Source organism: Argopecten irradians, chromosome 14 (genome assembly GCF_041381155.1).
Source record: "Argopecten irradians isolate NY chromosome 14, Ai_NY, whole genome shotgun sequence".
Lineage (NCBI taxonomy): Eukaryota > Metazoa > Mollusca > Bivalvia > Pectinida > Pectinidae > Argopecten > Argopecten irradians.
Genome location: NC_091147.1, coordinates 17,937,635 through 17,956,346, shown reverse-complemented (window position 1 = coordinate 17,956,346; position 18,712 = coordinate 17,937,635). Strand labels below are relative to the sequence as shown.

The 18,712-nt window shown below is 35.4% G+C and overlaps 1 protein-coding gene and 2 long non-coding RNA genes across 8 annotated transcripts in view; all 3 read left to right on the top strand.

Moving 5' to 3' along the window:
- LOC138307860 (monocarboxylate transporter 12-like) overlaps positions 1-4,133 on the top strand; it is a 31,253-nt gene extending 27,120 nt beyond the window's left edge. For all 5 annotated transcript variants that reach the window (XM_069248772.1, XM_069248773.1, XM_069248774.1 and 2 more), the window contains one exon: positions 237-4,133. In XM_069248772.1, the coding sequence (XP_069104873.1) occupies positions 237-457 (221 nt within the window). In that variant the 3' untranslated portion in view covers positions 458-4,133. The remainder of the gene's footprint in view (positions 1-236) is intronic.
- A 2,922-nt stretch (positions 4,134-7,055) lies between these two features.
- On the top strand, positions 7,056-10,100 carry LOC138307622 (uncharacterized). Its single transcript, XR_011206023.1, has 4 exons — positions 7,056-7,179; positions 8,119-8,260; positions 9,466-9,556; positions 9,988-10,100. It is a non-coding gene; the product is annotated as an uncharacterized lncRNA (long non-coding RNA).
- A 4,495-nt stretch (positions 10,101-14,595) lies between these two features.
- LOC138307505 (uncharacterized) lies at positions 14,596-17,241 on the top strand. 2 transcript variants are annotated; one of them, XR_011205995.1, is made up of 4 exons: positions 14,596-14,721; positions 15,505-15,652; positions 16,433-16,512; positions 17,135-17,241. It is a non-coding gene; the product is annotated as an uncharacterized lncRNA (long non-coding RNA). The 2 variants fall into 2 exon arrangements; XR_011205996.1 differs by having other exon boundaries at positions 14,609-14,725; positions 15,509-15,652.
- Positions 17,242-18,712: the final 1,471 nt, after the last annotated feature.

Here is an 18,712-nt window from a genome sequence, read left to right as displayed (position 1 = left end):
GACACGCACACTTACACACATACCGTTACATATAAACTACCAAGAGAACATACAAATATTCCTTCTTCCACATACAATAACACAACGGAGTCTTTTGCTGGTAGCAGCAGTGCAAAGCACAACACTAGAAGACTTCAAGGCACACATTCTGTACTACAATGATTTATTATTATCACAATATGCATTAACAATGTTTTTCTTTTATCAAAATGTGCTAGCGTTTTATCTAATTTCAGGAATGATGCATTTCCTTGCGTTTTTCTCAGGGATGTTAATGTCGCTATTTACTCAACAAGATCAAGATGCCAGGACTACTTCACAACAGAAACCACTGTACAGAGGGGATGTGGACGTTAAGGCCGTGTACTCATCCGAAAAATACGAGGATATAGAAATTGTATACGAAATGCAACCAGAACAAAAATCATTTCTGGCAAATGGCATCGAAAATGACTAACAGTGAACTACATGCACGATCATTGATATTATAAGCAAATGTGATTTCAATGGAGCGGCAAATGTGATTTCAATGGAGCGGCAAATGTGATTTCAATGGAGTGTAGTCTTTCATTCAGTGCATACCCTATTCTCTTTCATAACAGCCAGTACAATATGGCCACAATGATACATTCACATCTATCGGAGTTACTTCCCTTCTCTTTACTCCGCCAGTACTGACGGAGTGAAACAAAGTAACTCTGATAGATCAGCTTACAACAATATTACTTCTATTTCTGTTTAAGTATCTTGATGTAATTAGCTTAGTGATATAAATGGACCTGGCAAATTGTAACCATGGTAACTATGGACACTCCTACGACTTGCATTGTGTTGAATGCGACTGTGGAAATCTTACCATGTTTTGAATACTGTATCAGATGGAATGTTCGTTGTGTAGAATGTTTCGTTGTTTTCATGGTTGCTCTGTAATTAGAAATATTATACAGTTGTTGATTGGGGATGAGGGCAACAGATGATTTGTTGGTCCGGAAGACAAACTGTATGTGTGAGGGCCCAACAAATCGTTTGTTGCCCGAAAACCCAGTCGATAACTTTTTTGTTATACCCCATTGTGACGTCACTCCAATAGCACATTTTAACAATCGATTTTACCACTTCTTTGGACCGCTCGACGGAACTGTTGATTTATTGGCATTTTTGTCAATAGAGTTTAACAAAAAACAAAAAAAAAAAAAAAAAAAAAAAACAAAAAAACTACCAAACTCTATTATATTTTTACCCAAGAAATAATTCCAAGGCTCCGAACCACGAACGAAATTAACACACGAATTCTTCATATTGTAAAGTATGATTATTGTGACTAGCATTAATCTATGTTAGGAATGATTTCAGTTTCAAAATGTCCCTATTTTAATTTGAATACAGTAAATCGAACTACATTTGTAGCTTACAACGAATTCATAGTTATGACGAAGTAAGTTTCGTGAGGGATGAATGCAATATGTATACATATTTGTAGTTTGTTAGCAGTTGTGTACGATTTGCTACAATGTATTACAGCATAATTTTATTTTGACCTTGGGAGAAAATATGAATAATTTAAACTGCCTTTAAGACTTTTAAGTCGCCCTGAAAGGGCTTTCACGTGGGATTTTGCATATTTCGCAGTATATAGATGTGCAAAAGTTATTGGTCTCTCTTATTTCAACTATACGTACATGTAAATTATGTTGTAATTTTTATGAACACGATTTGTCGAGTATACTATCCTTATCAGGTATTCCAGATGCTAATGTGTATTTTTTCAGCCAGTGCGTTTGTCGCCGTAAAAATATTTTCCTGTGGGTAAGTTATATATTCTATTGGATAGTTAAGTGGAGAACATATATCAATGTGTATATTATGTAGACTTTATTTATTAGTTGTTTTTGTATTCAGTACCTTAGCGTAGCCTCTTTCCAATTCCTTATGTGTTATCATATAGCCGTTGACGTATTTGAGTCAATGACATTGGTTGTAAAAAGGACGTTAAACAATCAAGCAAACAAAACCTGATATACTCCACGATGTAGCTTAAGACATACTTAGTATATGGATCTATTTCTAGTAATAATGCACGTGTGTAATAAAATCCAAAATAAACACACGATATAAACATTAATCTAATGGGATCATTTATCAGGAAATTTTCTTTCTGAATCAGACATATTCTTCAGCCTCATTGCCTTTTTCCACTAATGTCAACAGTATTTTTATTACCCACATGCTTTATAATAGGATATATGGATAATATTACTGTGATATAGTCAGAGGCGTACGGAAGACATTTCATTGCATGTGTATTAGTAATAAGTCAAACGTCATGCCAAAGTTAAATAAATGGAAGTAAATTGAGCGAAAACGATCTCGGACATGGACAGATAATAAAACATTGGTGTTTTACAGGATAGAGGGATCAGTTTTAATGCACGTGACCTGTATGTGTGATTAAAATACAGTTATATGTACCTCATTATCACACCAACACATCTAGAATGTCTTCAAATGTTATTCAATGCTAAACATTTTGAGAAGACAATTATATCTGACAATTTGTATGGACAGTATTGCCAAAGTTGTGATATTAACGTCTGCAGTTATGTACTGTAGGTACAAAAGACCCAACCGTCTACAAACTCAATCTTACATTTTGCCAGTATAAAGTGCGTTTTTCGTTTTCATATAAACATGCGAAGCACATCAAAACATTTTTTTATAATTTTGTAAAGTCTGTAATTATTAATGTTACTAATTTTTACAAAGTATGCTAATAATTGTCCTTGAGTTTAATGGATTCTACAGTTACTTTCATCATAATCTGTGGTATTCAATAGATTTCTTAAGAGAAAACAATATGACAACAAAATCTTTGAGCAATTATGGACGCACACATCACATCCTGCAGCAGCAGTTTGAGTGAAGTGTTCAATATCAAAGCATTTAAAGAATGTGTTTATTATTTTTGGAGTACTGTGTTGTTTTGTTTAAAAGAATAACGTGACTTTTAAAAATTGCATTTTGTATCTTCTACATATAGGGATTGGATTGCGCTTTTATGTTAACCATGCTTGTATGGAGCAATTCCTCTAAGAATATATTCTATGGGGCGCGCTTAATTAGTGTATGGATATTTTTAATGTATGTTGCTTTAGTTTTAATGATTTTAAAATCTGTTTTTCATTATGAACATTGTCATGCATTATCAACATCACATATAATGGATATGTATAAAGTTTAATTCCATGTGAAAGACTAATAGACTAGAGAGTATAATGGCCAAATTATTTCTATAAACAGATATATATTGACAGAACAACTGAGTTTTTTATCGGAGGCATTATAATCACCGGATTGTACATAAACCCTCGAAATTTGTAAATGGCATTCAGATCTACCAAAGTTACCTCCCTTCGTTTGACTCCGTCAGTTTTTACTCCGTCAGTACTGAAGGAAGGAAACAAAGTGAATTAAGTCTATCAGAATACTAAATGCATGTATGTATACATTTTGTAACTTTGTGCTTTATACTTGACCGCACCCTATAGCTAATTATACTCTCGTTATAATATATACAGCCACAGGTAAACCAAGGAGATGTTATCTGTTATCAAACTGTTTTTCGCGTATGATTTACTTTGAACAAATTATTTTTCCAATGTAAATTATCCTGTCAAAGGAAAATTGCAGAGTGAATTTGCGACTCGAATTTTGGTCCTATTTTCACTGCAAATTTTGCCGAATATCTTTTGCATAATGAGAAGATATTCAGTACAATTTGCAGTAAGAATGAGACAAAATTGAGGGTCGCAAAATTCACTCAATAATTTCACTTTGACAAGATAATTAACTTTAATATTTTTTCGCGAATTTCGAGATCCAAGCAAATTAACATCCACTTATATATATATAATTTTAAATTCGCGGATGCTAATCTTCATGAAATTAAAAAGCTGCGAAAGAACTTTGGTTCATAGCTCCAGTATCTGTTTTATTGTAATGTGTTCTTGACTGAAAATATGTATGATGTATTGTTGACGTCCGTTTTTGACCAAGCAGGAATCATATCAATATATGTATTTATATTTTTACTGAACAATTTATTGTTGAAATAAAATCTGTTATTGTTGATTTGGTGTTGTGTTTTACGTTAATATTTTCTAGAAACAAAGATGTTCACAAATTCGTATCAATATTTGATATCAACACGTTTGTCCAGTCAATCTAGTGGAAACATAAGTTTACCGTTATAATAATAAAGATAAATTTTGTTATGATTTTGGGACTAATAGTCATCAGTACTATAACAAAGGGATATATTGAAAAACAAAATTTAAGGAAATATTTTCGCCTATTACAAGATTGGAAAAAGGAAAAATCACACAAATGACAACTTTTAAAGAAGAGTGACGTCTGCCTCATTTGTAATACTGGGGGTATAACAATAACAGTATATGGGGTCCAACTTTAGTATATTATTTATTAACTGAATCGGAGAAAAATATTAATTAAGCAAAATTAATTGATGCTACAGATAAAAACGAATCTTCTAAGTTAGCCGTGCATACTAATATCGTGCTTCAAGTACAGTATTTTGTATCAATATTAACAATTTACATAATTCTTCAGCAAAAATATCTTGGACAAATCATATCCAGAATAGACTTAGCCATGCTTTCATCACTCATGTAATTGCACGAAATAAATGTTTATAAGTACATAATGAAACATTTTAAACATTACTTTACCAAACATAGGTATTTTCCGTATGTATTCAATACACACAAATATCAGTTGTTTATTTCCATAGTCTGATAGTATAATATGTAAAATAGTTTGCTTTATATGTACAGTTTGTTTGTTTGTTTGTTTGTTTGTTTGTTTGAGTTTTACGGCCCATCGACAACTAAGGTTATTTAGGGCCAAACTACAAGGCAGGCATTAATATCAGGGTATAAACAAAAACTGTATCTAAAAGATCAGGATAAGGAAAAAGGCAAGTAAAAACTTAAACACAAACTGTAAATATTGATTTAGTAAAAAGAGTTGCATCGGATAAAATAGTTTTGGCTAAAACACATAAGAAAACTCATGCACAATGTTAATGAAACGAGTGTTGCGTTAATAATGTGATGATAAAATGAGTAAACGTTCAATTTTTCTTAAAAGTGCCGATCTCTTTGAGATAGTTGAAAATACGATTATGTCTCAAGACAGGGAACAACATTCATGTCGGAGACATCGTCTTACTTATCTCGTATGTGTTTAAAATCAATACAGAGCTCTAAAATATTTTCCACGGTGAGAGAAGAATCACATGCATGGCATGTAAGAGGATCCTCTCCTCTCGATAGATAGGAATGTGTAAAATATGTGTGTTCAGTTCGGAGCCGAGAGAGAACAACTTCCTCTCTGCGGTATCTCTGACTGGACAGTTTATGATTAAGTGTAGGTTGTATTTTAAACAGTTTATTGTTTGTCTCGGTAGACCACCTTTGTTGCCTATTGTGTTTGATAACTGACCGAATAGAAGGTTTGATATCATTGCATGGTAGTTTCAAATCTCTTTGTGCTAGGCGAAGAGCAGTCTAAACTGTTTTATCGGCCTTTTCATCCCCCTTTATACTCACATGACTGGAATCCAGAGAGTAATTTGAGTTTTAGAAGATAATCGAAATGTTTGGGTCGAAAGATTTTTGATTAATGTGTTTGTTGGGTTTCTTGATTTCAAAGCCTGAAGAACCGAAAGAGAGTCGGAACAGATGATTGCCTTTTCAATGCTGTTTTCTTCGATATGGTCAAGCGCTAGACCGATAGCACATATGCATGCTTCCGCAGAGAAACTGGAGGCAATATCCGGGAGTCGGATAGAGGAACAGTGACTAGATGTACAGCAAGCTGCCGCAAGCAACATTATCACCATCTTTTGGGCCGTCAGTGTAGATCTTAAAATGGTCACGGAAAGCCCTAATGCACTCCCGAAAGGAGGATTTGTGAATTTATACTTGAAATAGCAGATGGCTGTGTACTTTCATATTCTAGTTTATCGAAACTTTAATCACCTCATTGAATCATTGTTACGTGACTTTAAACTCATCATCGAAACTTTGTTTCTTAACTTAGATTATATCATCGAATCAATGTTTTATGACCTTGAATATATCATCTAATCAATGTTTGATTTCCTTGCACACATCATCGAATCAATGTTTAATGATCTTGCACACATCATCAAAACAATGTTTGATGACCTTGCACACATCATCGAATCAATGTTTGATTTCCTTGCACACATCATCGAATCAATGTTACGTGACTTTATACACATCATCAAAACAATGTTTGATTTCCTTGCACACATCATCGAATCAATGTTTAATGACCTTGCGCACATCATTGAAACAATGTTTGATGACCTTGCACACATCATCGAATCATTGTTACGTGATTTTAAACACCTCATTGACACTCAACGTGATAGAACATAGCATCAATTCTGGTGCATAAAAGATAAAATACAAAGACTAAGATGTCGTTAATCTCCGTGAAGTTATCCTCAAACCATCATAGATCTAAACCATATCAGAAAGAAATATCACAAATTACAGTCAAATAATATCCTCCGTCTGATAACATACATAAATCTGATGTTTTTATTTTTATAGCCGTTGAATTACTTTTTGATGTACCTCATAAATGATCACTGGGACTAATTCACTTACACTAAATATCGGTACCGTTTAGTTAGATTATTGTTACTATTAGGGATGGAATGACGTCAAAAGATGATATCCTGCGCTAGCTTCAATTCAACGGGAAGATAACAAAGAGTTACATGTACGTTCCATCACCACTGGAGATACTAGTCCTTCACAAACGTTATTGGGTATCATATGGTATGTGAATTAGTCCCATTCCAATTTTCTGACTCCAAACATTACTATCGGACGCCAGCAGTTATCTACGTATGGCTTATGTGATGTCATTTGCTGTTTTTATTGACACCAAACGACTTACTTTGAATAGAATTGCCGACACTCCCCGACCTTGATATGAATTACGTCATGATAACTGAAACACGACACACTGATAAGGTAGCCCTTGTCCGGCCTGAGCAGTTTTTACCAAATATTACAAACATGAAGTCGTTAGCTTTTCTCCTCCTTGCTGTCTGTGTCATTGGTAAGTTCCACTGATCGTAATTTTATGTAGGGCAGTATATACATTACGGAATGATAACGTTCATTTCTCTCTCATTCAACATGATATTTACAAAAAAAAAACTTTCCTAAAGTTAGCCGAAGAATCAAATAATATTATCAAAGTCCATGGTATGATTTCACAAGGACATGCTATATTTCGTTTGCGTAGAAGTTACCTAATGTTCGTTCAAGATTTGAAATATAGCCCAGTTTTGACCTTTGACATTAGGAGTCTACTTTTAAATGCATCCTTATTTAATTATAGTTTATGTAATTATCATGTTCGTAAAATTAAGTTAATATTCCTCTCATCTATACACTGACAGAAGGTTTACACATCTGCATGAATAATATATAATCTAAAAACAATATTGGTCCTTTTTTGGTTACATAAACATAATTTATATCCTTTTTATATACAAATTGTCTAAAAATGGCAAAAAAATAATTTCCGTAAAATTTCAGGCAAAAGTTATGTGAAAAACATCATAAAAAGTTGCTTGAAAATTCTACATTCCTGAAATTGCCTATCTGACTTAGTATTCATTACTTTCTTACTGATTCTCCAAGCATTTCTGGAGATCTGCTTTGTCAGCAATGTCTTCAATACATATCATCTGTCAAGAAGAACTAATTGTCATGAGGTTATATGGAAACTGGCACAAAAATCTGTTCCCAGGTTCAGTTATAAATCAAGAATCTTATACGTATGATATAAGCTCAAAATTTATCTCCAAAGTTCAGCTATAAATCAAAGATTTTAGACGCATAATATTATTCAATAGAATTTACAGTTCCTACATAAAATATAAAGTATTATAATTATGTCTGATTTGGTATATGTTTGTTTGTTTGTTTGATATATGTCTTCGAGTCTTCAAGACAACGATATGATGTATGTATACACTCATTGTTTTAGGAAGCGTCACCTCGAAATCACTGGCGTCCAAATCTCTATTGGACACCATCCTAGGACATCACGGATGCATTGGAGCAATGGTTAACTGCTTTGTCGACCCCTGTATGGTCTCTACCTGCTCTAACCCGTCCGCTCATTGCGTGTAAGTAACCTATTGCGATACAGAACAAACAAATTACCAACAAGTGGCCCAGAGGGCCTGTATCGCTCACCTGGTTTGTAATGCCAAGTTATGTTCTGAATACAGGTTCATTGTTTTTTTCTGAAGGAATTTGAATATTTACCTCTAATTCCTCTATTGGACTCCGCCCCTCCTGCCCCCAGGGGTCAGAGCCAAAATTTATACAAATTCTGTTCACCTTCCCCAAAGGATTTTTGTGGCCAAATTCAAATTTGGTCACAATCCATGCAGAACTCTAGGACAAGTAGCGATTTATAGTATTTACCTCTATTTCCCCTACTGGGCCCCGCTCCCCTTGCCGCCGGGGGTCAGAGCCAAAATTTATACAAGTTCTGTTCCCCTTTCCCCAAGGACGTTTTAGCCCAAATCTGGTCACAATCCATGCAAAACTCTAGGACAAGTAGCGAATTATATGATATACCTCTAATTCCCCTATTGGGCACCGCCCCTCCTGTCCCTGGGGAGTCAGAGCCAAACATATATACAAACTCTGTTCCCCTTCCCCCAAGGATGTTTGTGGCCAAATTTGGTCAAAATCCATGCAGAACTCTAGGACAAGAGGCGATTTATAGGATTACCTCTATTTCCCCTTTTTTGCCCCGCCCCTCCTGCATCCAGGGGCTCAGAGCCAAAATTTATATAAGTTCTGTTCCCCTTTCCCCAAGGATGCGATTTAACGTAAATGTTGACGGACAGACGGACGGACGACCGACGACGACGGACGGACGCCGCGCCATGACATAAGCTCACCAGCCATTCGGGCCAGGTGAGTTAAAAATCAAAGTGCTGAAATCAGTGTGGTTGTTAATCACTATGTTGCAGTTAAATATCATACGTTAATGTAATTATAGAAGTTGGTCCACTTTAAATTTAAAAAAAATATATTACTGACAATTTCAATTTTGACGAATACGATCTTTTCCTCGTTTCAATTCTGCATGATGGTCATGTGCAGTATAGTGGTACTGTTTCTTCTAGCTACAATGTACTAGACCGCAATAAACAACATTTCAAGCAAGATATTATAATTCAACCAGTAATCTTTCACAAGCACAAATAAACACGTAATCGATGGTACAATGTATTTATATATAGCCTTATAACATCATCAACAGATATCTTATCACAACATGATTACGACATTAATCAGATGATGTAACTTACAGATCAAACTACTGTGGAGGTTGCAATGCCCAGTGGGTCGATATGAACGGTAACAAAGTGTTTTGCTAGACAGCTACTCCAGCGAAATCGTAGGTATGTCAGCAATTGATATATATTTAAAAAAATAACTCAAAACATGTAATAAAAATTAACGAAAACGACATATATTATAAATGTGAAAATTTTCGCTAGTATTTAACTTCGCGATTACCACATGTAAACCTTTCGCTATGATGTTATGTTCGTGATGAATACACGCGTTCACGTTTTGCAACTTGCATGCCGTTTCATATAAACAACATATTACGCGCGTAAATATACATGTTAACAGTATGTGAAAAGGTTACGCTTAAATGTTTCGTAAATTCTGATCCCACAGAAAGTAGACCACTGTTTCAAAGCATCAATTTGAAATGCTTTATAAGATATCTATTGATTTTACTTAATGTGTACATACAAGTAATATGCATATACGTGTGAAAGACTGATTAGAAGAAAACTAAAAACTATGTTTTATTTTTCAGGAAGTGCTGTTCCAGTCAGCTCTTCAACTAAATTAAGATATAAAATAATTTTTCCCCTTTTTGTAACTTTTTATCAATTTAAATAAACACAATGTGCATCCATTTTTACACAATGTGTCTGTTTTAATCAACAAATTAATGATATCTGTAAAACGACTATTGATATTTAACAAATATTGTTGTGATGACAAAATCTGAGCGACGTAGGTATAATGATATATTTCCGAACTACAGCAGTAGCGTGAATATTCGGGACATAGGGTCTTTACAATTATGGCTCCAGTTGTGAATAAATTTTATAAAATATTGTTGTCATTCGCCATTATTTCATATTGCATAAAATCAAATAAAAACTTAATATAACTTGTATATTTCAATATATGTAAAACTGTTTCCAATATCTCTTTGTTGAGTATCGTTCTGCTCGTTGGCAGCATAATGTGATCGAGTCGGGTGTTTTGTTCGGTGTCTTCGGCGACATACTTCAGTACAATAGCTCTATATAAAGGGTCAGAGTTCACCTATTACAAGAATACACCACCATGCCATACTGTAGACTCCGAGAACATACAAATATGAACATGCCTGTTCAAACAATGGTGTTGGGCGGCAATTTTCGACAATATATGCCTTTGCGTTTTTTGTCAGCATAAAACCTAACGGATTTCACATGTGGGCTACTCACAGGGGAACAGAGTAAAACACGCTGGTATCATAACATACTTTTCCAAACAATGGTATCATTCTGTTTGATGGTTTTGAGAGTTGCCACTCAATAAGTATCGTAGTGCTGCACTCTCTCGAGTCCTAGCTTTACTTCACCTCCTGCAATGTGGCCTTATCACAAGGGAGATATACGTGGCGTCACAACCAAGTCATAAGGGAGCTGGCTGATGTTTTGAAGAAAGAACGAAAATGCGTCAGGTTCAGTCAACCAATGTCCAAGCATACATACGCAGATAAGGTTTTTGAGGAAAGGTGCAGTGAAGCACATGAAAGGAAGAGGACAAAGTATGAGGCACTGCTGACGGATTGCAGGGAGCAGGGCTGTCATACATGGAATTGCCCTGTTGAGGTTGGATGCAGAGGCTTCCTCGTACAGTCTGTGTGAAGAATGCTTTCTTCATTAGGGTTGTCGGACAGGACCAGAAGGACAGCAGTGCAGAGGATGGTTAAGTAGTGGTGTGGCTAAGGTAGATATTTCGGCAAAATCGTTCAAAGCTTGAAGAAAGCATGAAACTTTGCATATTGCTTCTTTAGGACATAAGGTTCCATGTAAAAAATGAACCTCAAAAAGTCATGGTCCTTGGCAACCACCATATTTGTTTTCGAAATGGCCGTCAAAAACCACCTTCTGCTGCACATTACTCACGTTCTATACATTGTACCAGCTAGACTCAAACTTTTAATGTCTACATCCATATTATAGATACTTAAGAACATTCTGGTTGTGTGTAATATCATGTAGAAGGATCGCCATTATGCATTTCAGGATGGCCGCCAACTTTGCGGGCTATATCTTATGTTGACTTTAAGAGAATAAATACCTGTAAATATAGTGAGAGAATTTATAATTTTGTTGTATTAGATAACTAAACAATTTGATTTTTTTTTAATTTCAAAATGACCGCCATTTTGAAATCCAATATTAACGTCTTTTCCGTATTTTCTTCTGTAAGTTATCAAGCAAAAATCACGTTAATACTGAGACATATCAGATGCATTGAATGATATTGAAATGAATCCCTAAATTTTAACTCTTTATGCGTTATCAGAGGTTCACCTTTTATAGGTTGTATCGACTCCTCAGCTGGAACATCTTCAAAGTCGCAAATCAACAACGATCGGCCAAATCACTGTCCATTTGCGGATAACACCAAGCTCATATCTTTCTCTTCTACTGCGTTCAATCGTGCGCCTTCTCTACTGTTTTTGACAGTAGGTCCACAGCTAATATCTTGCAGCTGCCCATTACTTTCAATGATGGAAATAGCATTTAAGTTCAACATGCAGGAAACAGGAACACACATTCCTACATTCTAGGGTATTGATATATTCTACCAATATTTTAAATTCCGTCTTCCTTCTTTCAATTCCTTCCTCACAGTGTAACATCTACGGAAATGTCAAGTCATCCGTAACCACTTGAGAACATTTAAACATACATGTATTTCACCTTATGGCGCCTGAGAACACAATTCACCTATTTCTCATGTGTATGCATGACTTTTTTTATTTTAAAAGATTATACAGACGTCGCTCATCCCTCTTTACCTTTAACAAAGTTGATGAAAGTATTTTCTATCCGTGGCTACGGCTTCTTAATTCAAAAGTGTCTGCCAACAATACCTTCTCATGGCGACCGTTATACTTTCTTAAAGGAGCTAGGGTTGTAAAACGTACAAGAGTTCCAGAAGACCAAGAGATGACTGAGTTTGTTTTCTGTTTATGTGGTTCTTAATCTTGTTTATACTCTCTATCACCTCCACAGTCTGTACTTAGTTTTAATGACCATATCTACTTTCTCTTTGAAGGCTTACTGTTCTCTATCGCTGCAATTTATTTTCACTCAATCCTTTGCTGCTATATGATGTTTACTGACGGTGACACACACAAAGACACACACCACCGACGCACAGTGACTGATCATCACGGTAGACATCGCATCTTTTCGCATTACTATTGAAGAAATAAAAGGTTCATGACAATGGTGATTTTGTTCATAGCATCTGGTACCTGGTGCAATAGATTGATCATAATATATATAAGTTCGTTTGGAACTTAGGTGCTGATATAAATAACACTGCACCAAACGGTTTCGTGTTGGACCTTTTCCTTTAAAATTTGTGTACTAATTAATTGTAAACTAGCATCAATACTTTCAATAAAGTCAATACGCCGGTTTGTGTGACAACCATATACTAGGCAAACTTAACCCAATAAAGCACTGATTATATTATTCCATGTAAATAGCTATTACAGATATGAAGACACTAGCTTTTCTCCTCCTTGACATCTGTGTTATTTGTAAGTCAGGTAACTTTCATAGTATCAGTGCAACATTATGTGTGTCGACGTCCATCAAATTACGACATAAACGTACAGAGTACACCGCCGATCATCGTCGGTTACCCACGTGAATCAGCCTACGGAGCGTAGTGGAGCTTAGACACTGGCATGGGTTTCCGGGGATGACCACCCGATAAGTACTGCAGCAACCTCAACCTTTGTGGTGGACGTAATTACCACTGGTATGGTGCCAATGGCAATCTTGTGGATCACTGTTCTAGACCTAGCAGATCTTAAGGTATTATACAATCCGTAATGAAGACTAATCTCGCTATTACCTGAAAGATTTTACAGGTGGTTGGTTAGCTAGGCTTAACGTCCAATTGAGAACTATTGTCATTTAAGGACTTCCTCCCTGCATGCAATGTGTTGCATGAATGAATGTCTGATTGTTGGGAGGCTGCCATATATTTGTGTTCTGTCCCTTTTTCCATTTGTATAGTGCTATCTCACTGAAGTATGTCACCAAAATACCAAACAGCGGTCATATTATACTGATAACGAACGCTCACTTCATTTATACTGAGTGTTAAGCAAGGGCATAAACTACCACTTTCATAGACCAGGTGTGTCTCGACTAGATGATACAACTCAAGGCAAAAAGTTTCAAGGGAGATCAGGAAAAATCAGTTATGGAGTAGAGAACAGTTAAGGCCCCAATTTCTTGAAACAAACTTAAATCAAAAACTAACTTAAGTCAGAAATTTTCAAATAAGTTACATACGGAGAAAAAAAACCCAAATTAAGTCGTTTTTTACGTAAGTTACATACGGAGAAAAAAAACCCAAATTAAGTCGTTTTTTACGTAATCATGCAATTTATGGATTCCAAAGTCTAACATCGATATTCTTACATGCATTATAGGTAGGATTCAAAAATTCTCATTGGCCTATTTTGGTATATCTAACAACGTACATGTAGGTCACTAAGTGCATTCTGAAGATTGGACAGTGTTGGTATAGCACAATCAAATGTCTCTAATGAAAATAACTTTTTATTGCTTTTCATAATAGTGTTTTTGAAACATAAGTTTAAAACATTCAAACGAGTTATTGACTGATCAGAGTACATGATACATGTACGACATTTAATGTTCACTTATTATGCACTTATGGTTTCAGAAAACTCTGCTAGTCCAAAAGCCCAACCTAAACCTAATTGTGATTCCATATGGAGTGCTATATTGGTTTTTGTATCATTATAATGATTAAACAGTAAACAATAATTTGATATTATTTTAATACATCGGTTTGTTATTTATATAAGAGCAAGTTGGAATTGCCCCTGGCTAAACAAAACTAGGACCCTTCCTCACATAAAGAAGTCTTGCTCTTTGACAAAGTTGAGTGGGTGACGATGGCAACACGAAATTGGACCGATTAGAAAAGAAGGTATAATACTTATACAATGTTTGTTGCTCTTTACGAACAAGCAATTGAGGCAACAAGTCCGAATATAGTCGTCTGTTTATTTTTTCTGTAATGGGGACATCAGGTACAGTTCTTAAGCTGGCTATATGTATATAAATTAATACGATAAAGGTTTGAGCACGAACTACTGATAAGGAAGCCTTGTCCCACTCCCCTAGCAAATCTCACTAGTATATTCTGAAGATTGTAAACATGAAGTCCATAGCTATTCTTCTCCTTGCCATTTGTATGATTGGTAAGTTGTTTCTGAAATGTATGAGCATTCATTGTGTGTGGGCATAACAGCAAACTACTCCCACACGTGATTTTGTTTTTCAGAATTGACCGTTGCTCAAAACCATTTCTTGAATATTCAATTGTACAATTGAATAAAAATTAAAACAATATGTAGATCAGGACCCAGATGTTCAAAAGCTGACTAGACCAATCACAGTTTAACAAATGAAATCAAGGGAATTTAAAAAATATATCCACTAATTTAGCAAAATGTTTAACAAAGTTCGAGTATTCAATTGTTTACTTTCTTGTATACAAGTTTGAAGCAAATGAGGGATCCAAATTTCGCTAATCAATTTAGGCTTATCACCTTTTGAACAACTCAGTCATGGTGTTATTCATATATAAAAGGGAAGATGAGGAGGTGTTTGTGACAGAACTTGCTCTGTGGCATTGTTTCCCAATATTAATTCATATTAATTAACAGCTATTGTCATCAATTAATAATTTCTCCTGTTTGCTATATATATTTGAAGACTATGTTACATTTTATGTTCGTGATGGGTCTTCTTGCTATTGAAGTGCTGCCCATAATATAGTGTTGTCGCACTGAAACACAAAACAAAGACGGCAAATAGCATGTCCATTTGGTCACGTCCAGTCTTCCCATTCACTTTAAGCTGATTGTTAACAGAAACAGAAAATATTCATTTTATAGACTAAGGTGTGTCTGTGCTAGGAGACGGAACCCAGAGCCTTCGTCACAGGTACGTATCATACAGGTGTATATTCTTTATTACAGGTAGTGTGTCGTCTAAGTCGCTAGAGTCCAAGTCTCTGCTGGACACCATCCTCGGACACCACCATGGGTGTATTGGACCATTGGTCGACTGTTTTGCTGACCCGTGTATGATGTCGACCTGCTCCGACCCTTCGGCTGTACGCTGTGTGTGTAAGTAGACCAAACATCAACACACGCTTGTGATATCATTAATCCTAGAAGACAATTGATCTACTATTTCAATTTTAAATTCGGCATTGATGCAACACAATAAATAGCGACGCTAATTTTGATTCATAAAATTTCCCTAACTTATTGTCAGCCATTGGGTGACATTGTGTTGTGGTCCGTGACTATAGACATTACAATACACGAAAAGTACTCAATGTATGAGATCCCGACCCCGTTTCTCCTTATATATACGTAACGACATGAATTACAACAACAACCTACTTGGATATTATCTGATATATTATATTTGATAATTGTTATCATACATAAGATACTGTGGTTGATTTTGACACATTTGTTTTATTTTGCAGCCGCACTAGCATTTGCGTTTATTGCAGTATGATAATGTCAAAATCTAGAACCATATAACTGGGTATTTTGTGCGGATCAAAAATAGTCAAATCATTAGATGAAATCAAATTTTTGTAAGCCCGATTGTTTGTAAATGTTCGTTTAAGAAAACAAAATGTGTATAGGGGTTGTGCTCAGAATTGTTTTAACGCGTCTATGCATGGATGAGATATTCCAAATGAAATACGCGTTATACTGGATCGTGTAAATTGGTTGATTACATATCACTTTAATAAATCTGTACATGGACGAGATGACATATGATTTGTAACGAAAGTAAGAAAAAAGACAATAAATAGATTTATTCATTGGTGTATTTGAAACATTATGTAATTTAATGCTTGATATCTATTACTCCCGTTTACAGCTCAAATTTCTGTCACGGCTGTAATGCCGACTGGTATGATGGGAACGGCAACATCCTGTCAACCTGTTAAGTGACGGTAGGTATGTATACTTAATAATCCCAATTTCTTCTGAGTTTATGAAGTCATAGACAAAATACTGACGCTTCTTCGCATTGTTGCACATTGATATCTTAGACGGTAGCTTAGAATGACATCATAATGCTCAACGTTCAATTCTTTCAGAGTATGCAACAATAACCTCTTCAAACTTCTAACCAATGAAAATGAGTGTAACAAATTTAATTGAATAACTCTCCTCCCTCGTTAAATCTAGTGATGTTTTATTTTGCAAAATCACTTCTTTGGTATGTACAGATAAACATGGTAACTAAGGTAACCAAAAGGTGTATTCGTCGTGGCTAACCTAGGGTACATGTGTTGCTTGTAATTTTTGACAACGTATGGAAAACAAAATGTGCCTTTCAGGAAAACAAGTGCCGCAGGTTTTCGACATATTTTTCTCACCAAATGGCCATCCCATCATGTGATTATTCTTGCTAGTTGCTTAGTTATGTTCAAGTACTAGTACACCTCAAAAGTGACGTAGGCGTACAAAATATGTATCACAAGTTTATGTAGTGCGTTAGTTACTGGTTTATCTTCTACATAACTTCGCCTATTGCCTTTGTCTTACCGACTAAACTATGCAGTTGTCATTTCAGGACAGCCTCCTACATGTAGAGTCAGATATCGTCCAGATGTTTAGCTCATCACGAACGTATTACCTCATTTTTATGTCAACTTTATCAATAAATAACTTTTAAAATTATGTGTTATCATGTTGTAAATCTGGTCATTAGAGCAAACACGCATTTTAAAGTATATCTAACTTGATTTGAAATCCAACATCCGTGCACGTACATACATCTACATTGTATGTGTCATCAAAATGGTATGATGCCGAGAATGAACCATTATAACGTAAGTTACTAACTGCACAACATTTGACAGTCTTGTGTCGCTGTACATGACGTTTGCAATTCCTACATTTCCCTTTGACATTACTCACTTGAATGACATTTAAATTTGATTGCATAGGGTGTAAAGCTGCATTTTTTGCATTGAAAAATAACAAAATCTTATTTAAATCTGTGCCTCTTTTTATCCTGAATCATAAGGTAATCGGGATATATGTTTTAATCGACGAAATTAAAAATTACTGACATCCATGCTTAATATTGGAAATATTTTTCACACATCGATACACAACATCATGAAAACGGCACTTTTTACTTTAAATAGCGGTAACTGTTATGGCAAATGGATGCTGCATTTGTTTTCGGACACACCAGCTTTCCTCCATCCATTTAAACCTGACACATCCTTAACGACCCTAGGATTTGAGGTAAAATGGTTTAAAATCCTACACTGTATATCAAAGCAGAAATCCAATTTAGTTGTAGTATATTCTGGATGCTTTGCACGGGTCGAAGTTTCACTCATTGCGCTATAGCTAGCGATGAAATGTAGCCATCATCAAACTGAGGCTTGTGGACGTTTATCGTGCTGCCGTTTGTTCTCAGTCATGAATGCTCCAGCCACACCCGAGAGTTCAGAACATTTGCTAATTGAGACTATTGTTAAATTTCGATGGGTATTATCGGATTGAAGATTCTTAATGGTAGGCTCTCTTACATAGCAAGGAGTGATAATTCATGGAAGAAATGTCATGTCGAGCTGATGACAGTGGATACGAGAAGCCTATACGACAGAGATTCTTACCATTCGAGCTCCACAGTATATTGTTGCCAGTAGCCGTGGGCTTGTGTCAGTCTATTTAGAATCAGAAGTTTGAGGATGACCTTAATTGATTGGTCCCATTCTTTAGGATGGATTGATCCCCCTTTGAGCACCAAGGGTTTGGACTCTCTTCTCAGTGATGTAGGGCATCCTGTGAGTGTCGTACGTTTTCCTTTTGGAGTTAGTTCATATGCGTTTGGCTCTATAGATATACGGATACCCCTATACATATGTATATATATTACTGTATGTATATGTACGTTCTAGTGTTTTAGGGGTATCCTGAAGTAAGGCAATGCGGGAAGTCAGCATCAGAACCTTTGGTTAATACTACCACAACGGACCTGGAACCGTTGCAATTCGTAGGTGTATAGTAAATTTGAAATAGTTTCTGTAACAATTGCCATCGATATTTGTATCTTTATAGAATGACAAGGGTAAAACATGTACAATTATGACATATTTAACACCTAATCAAAGATAATTTTATAAGACATGTA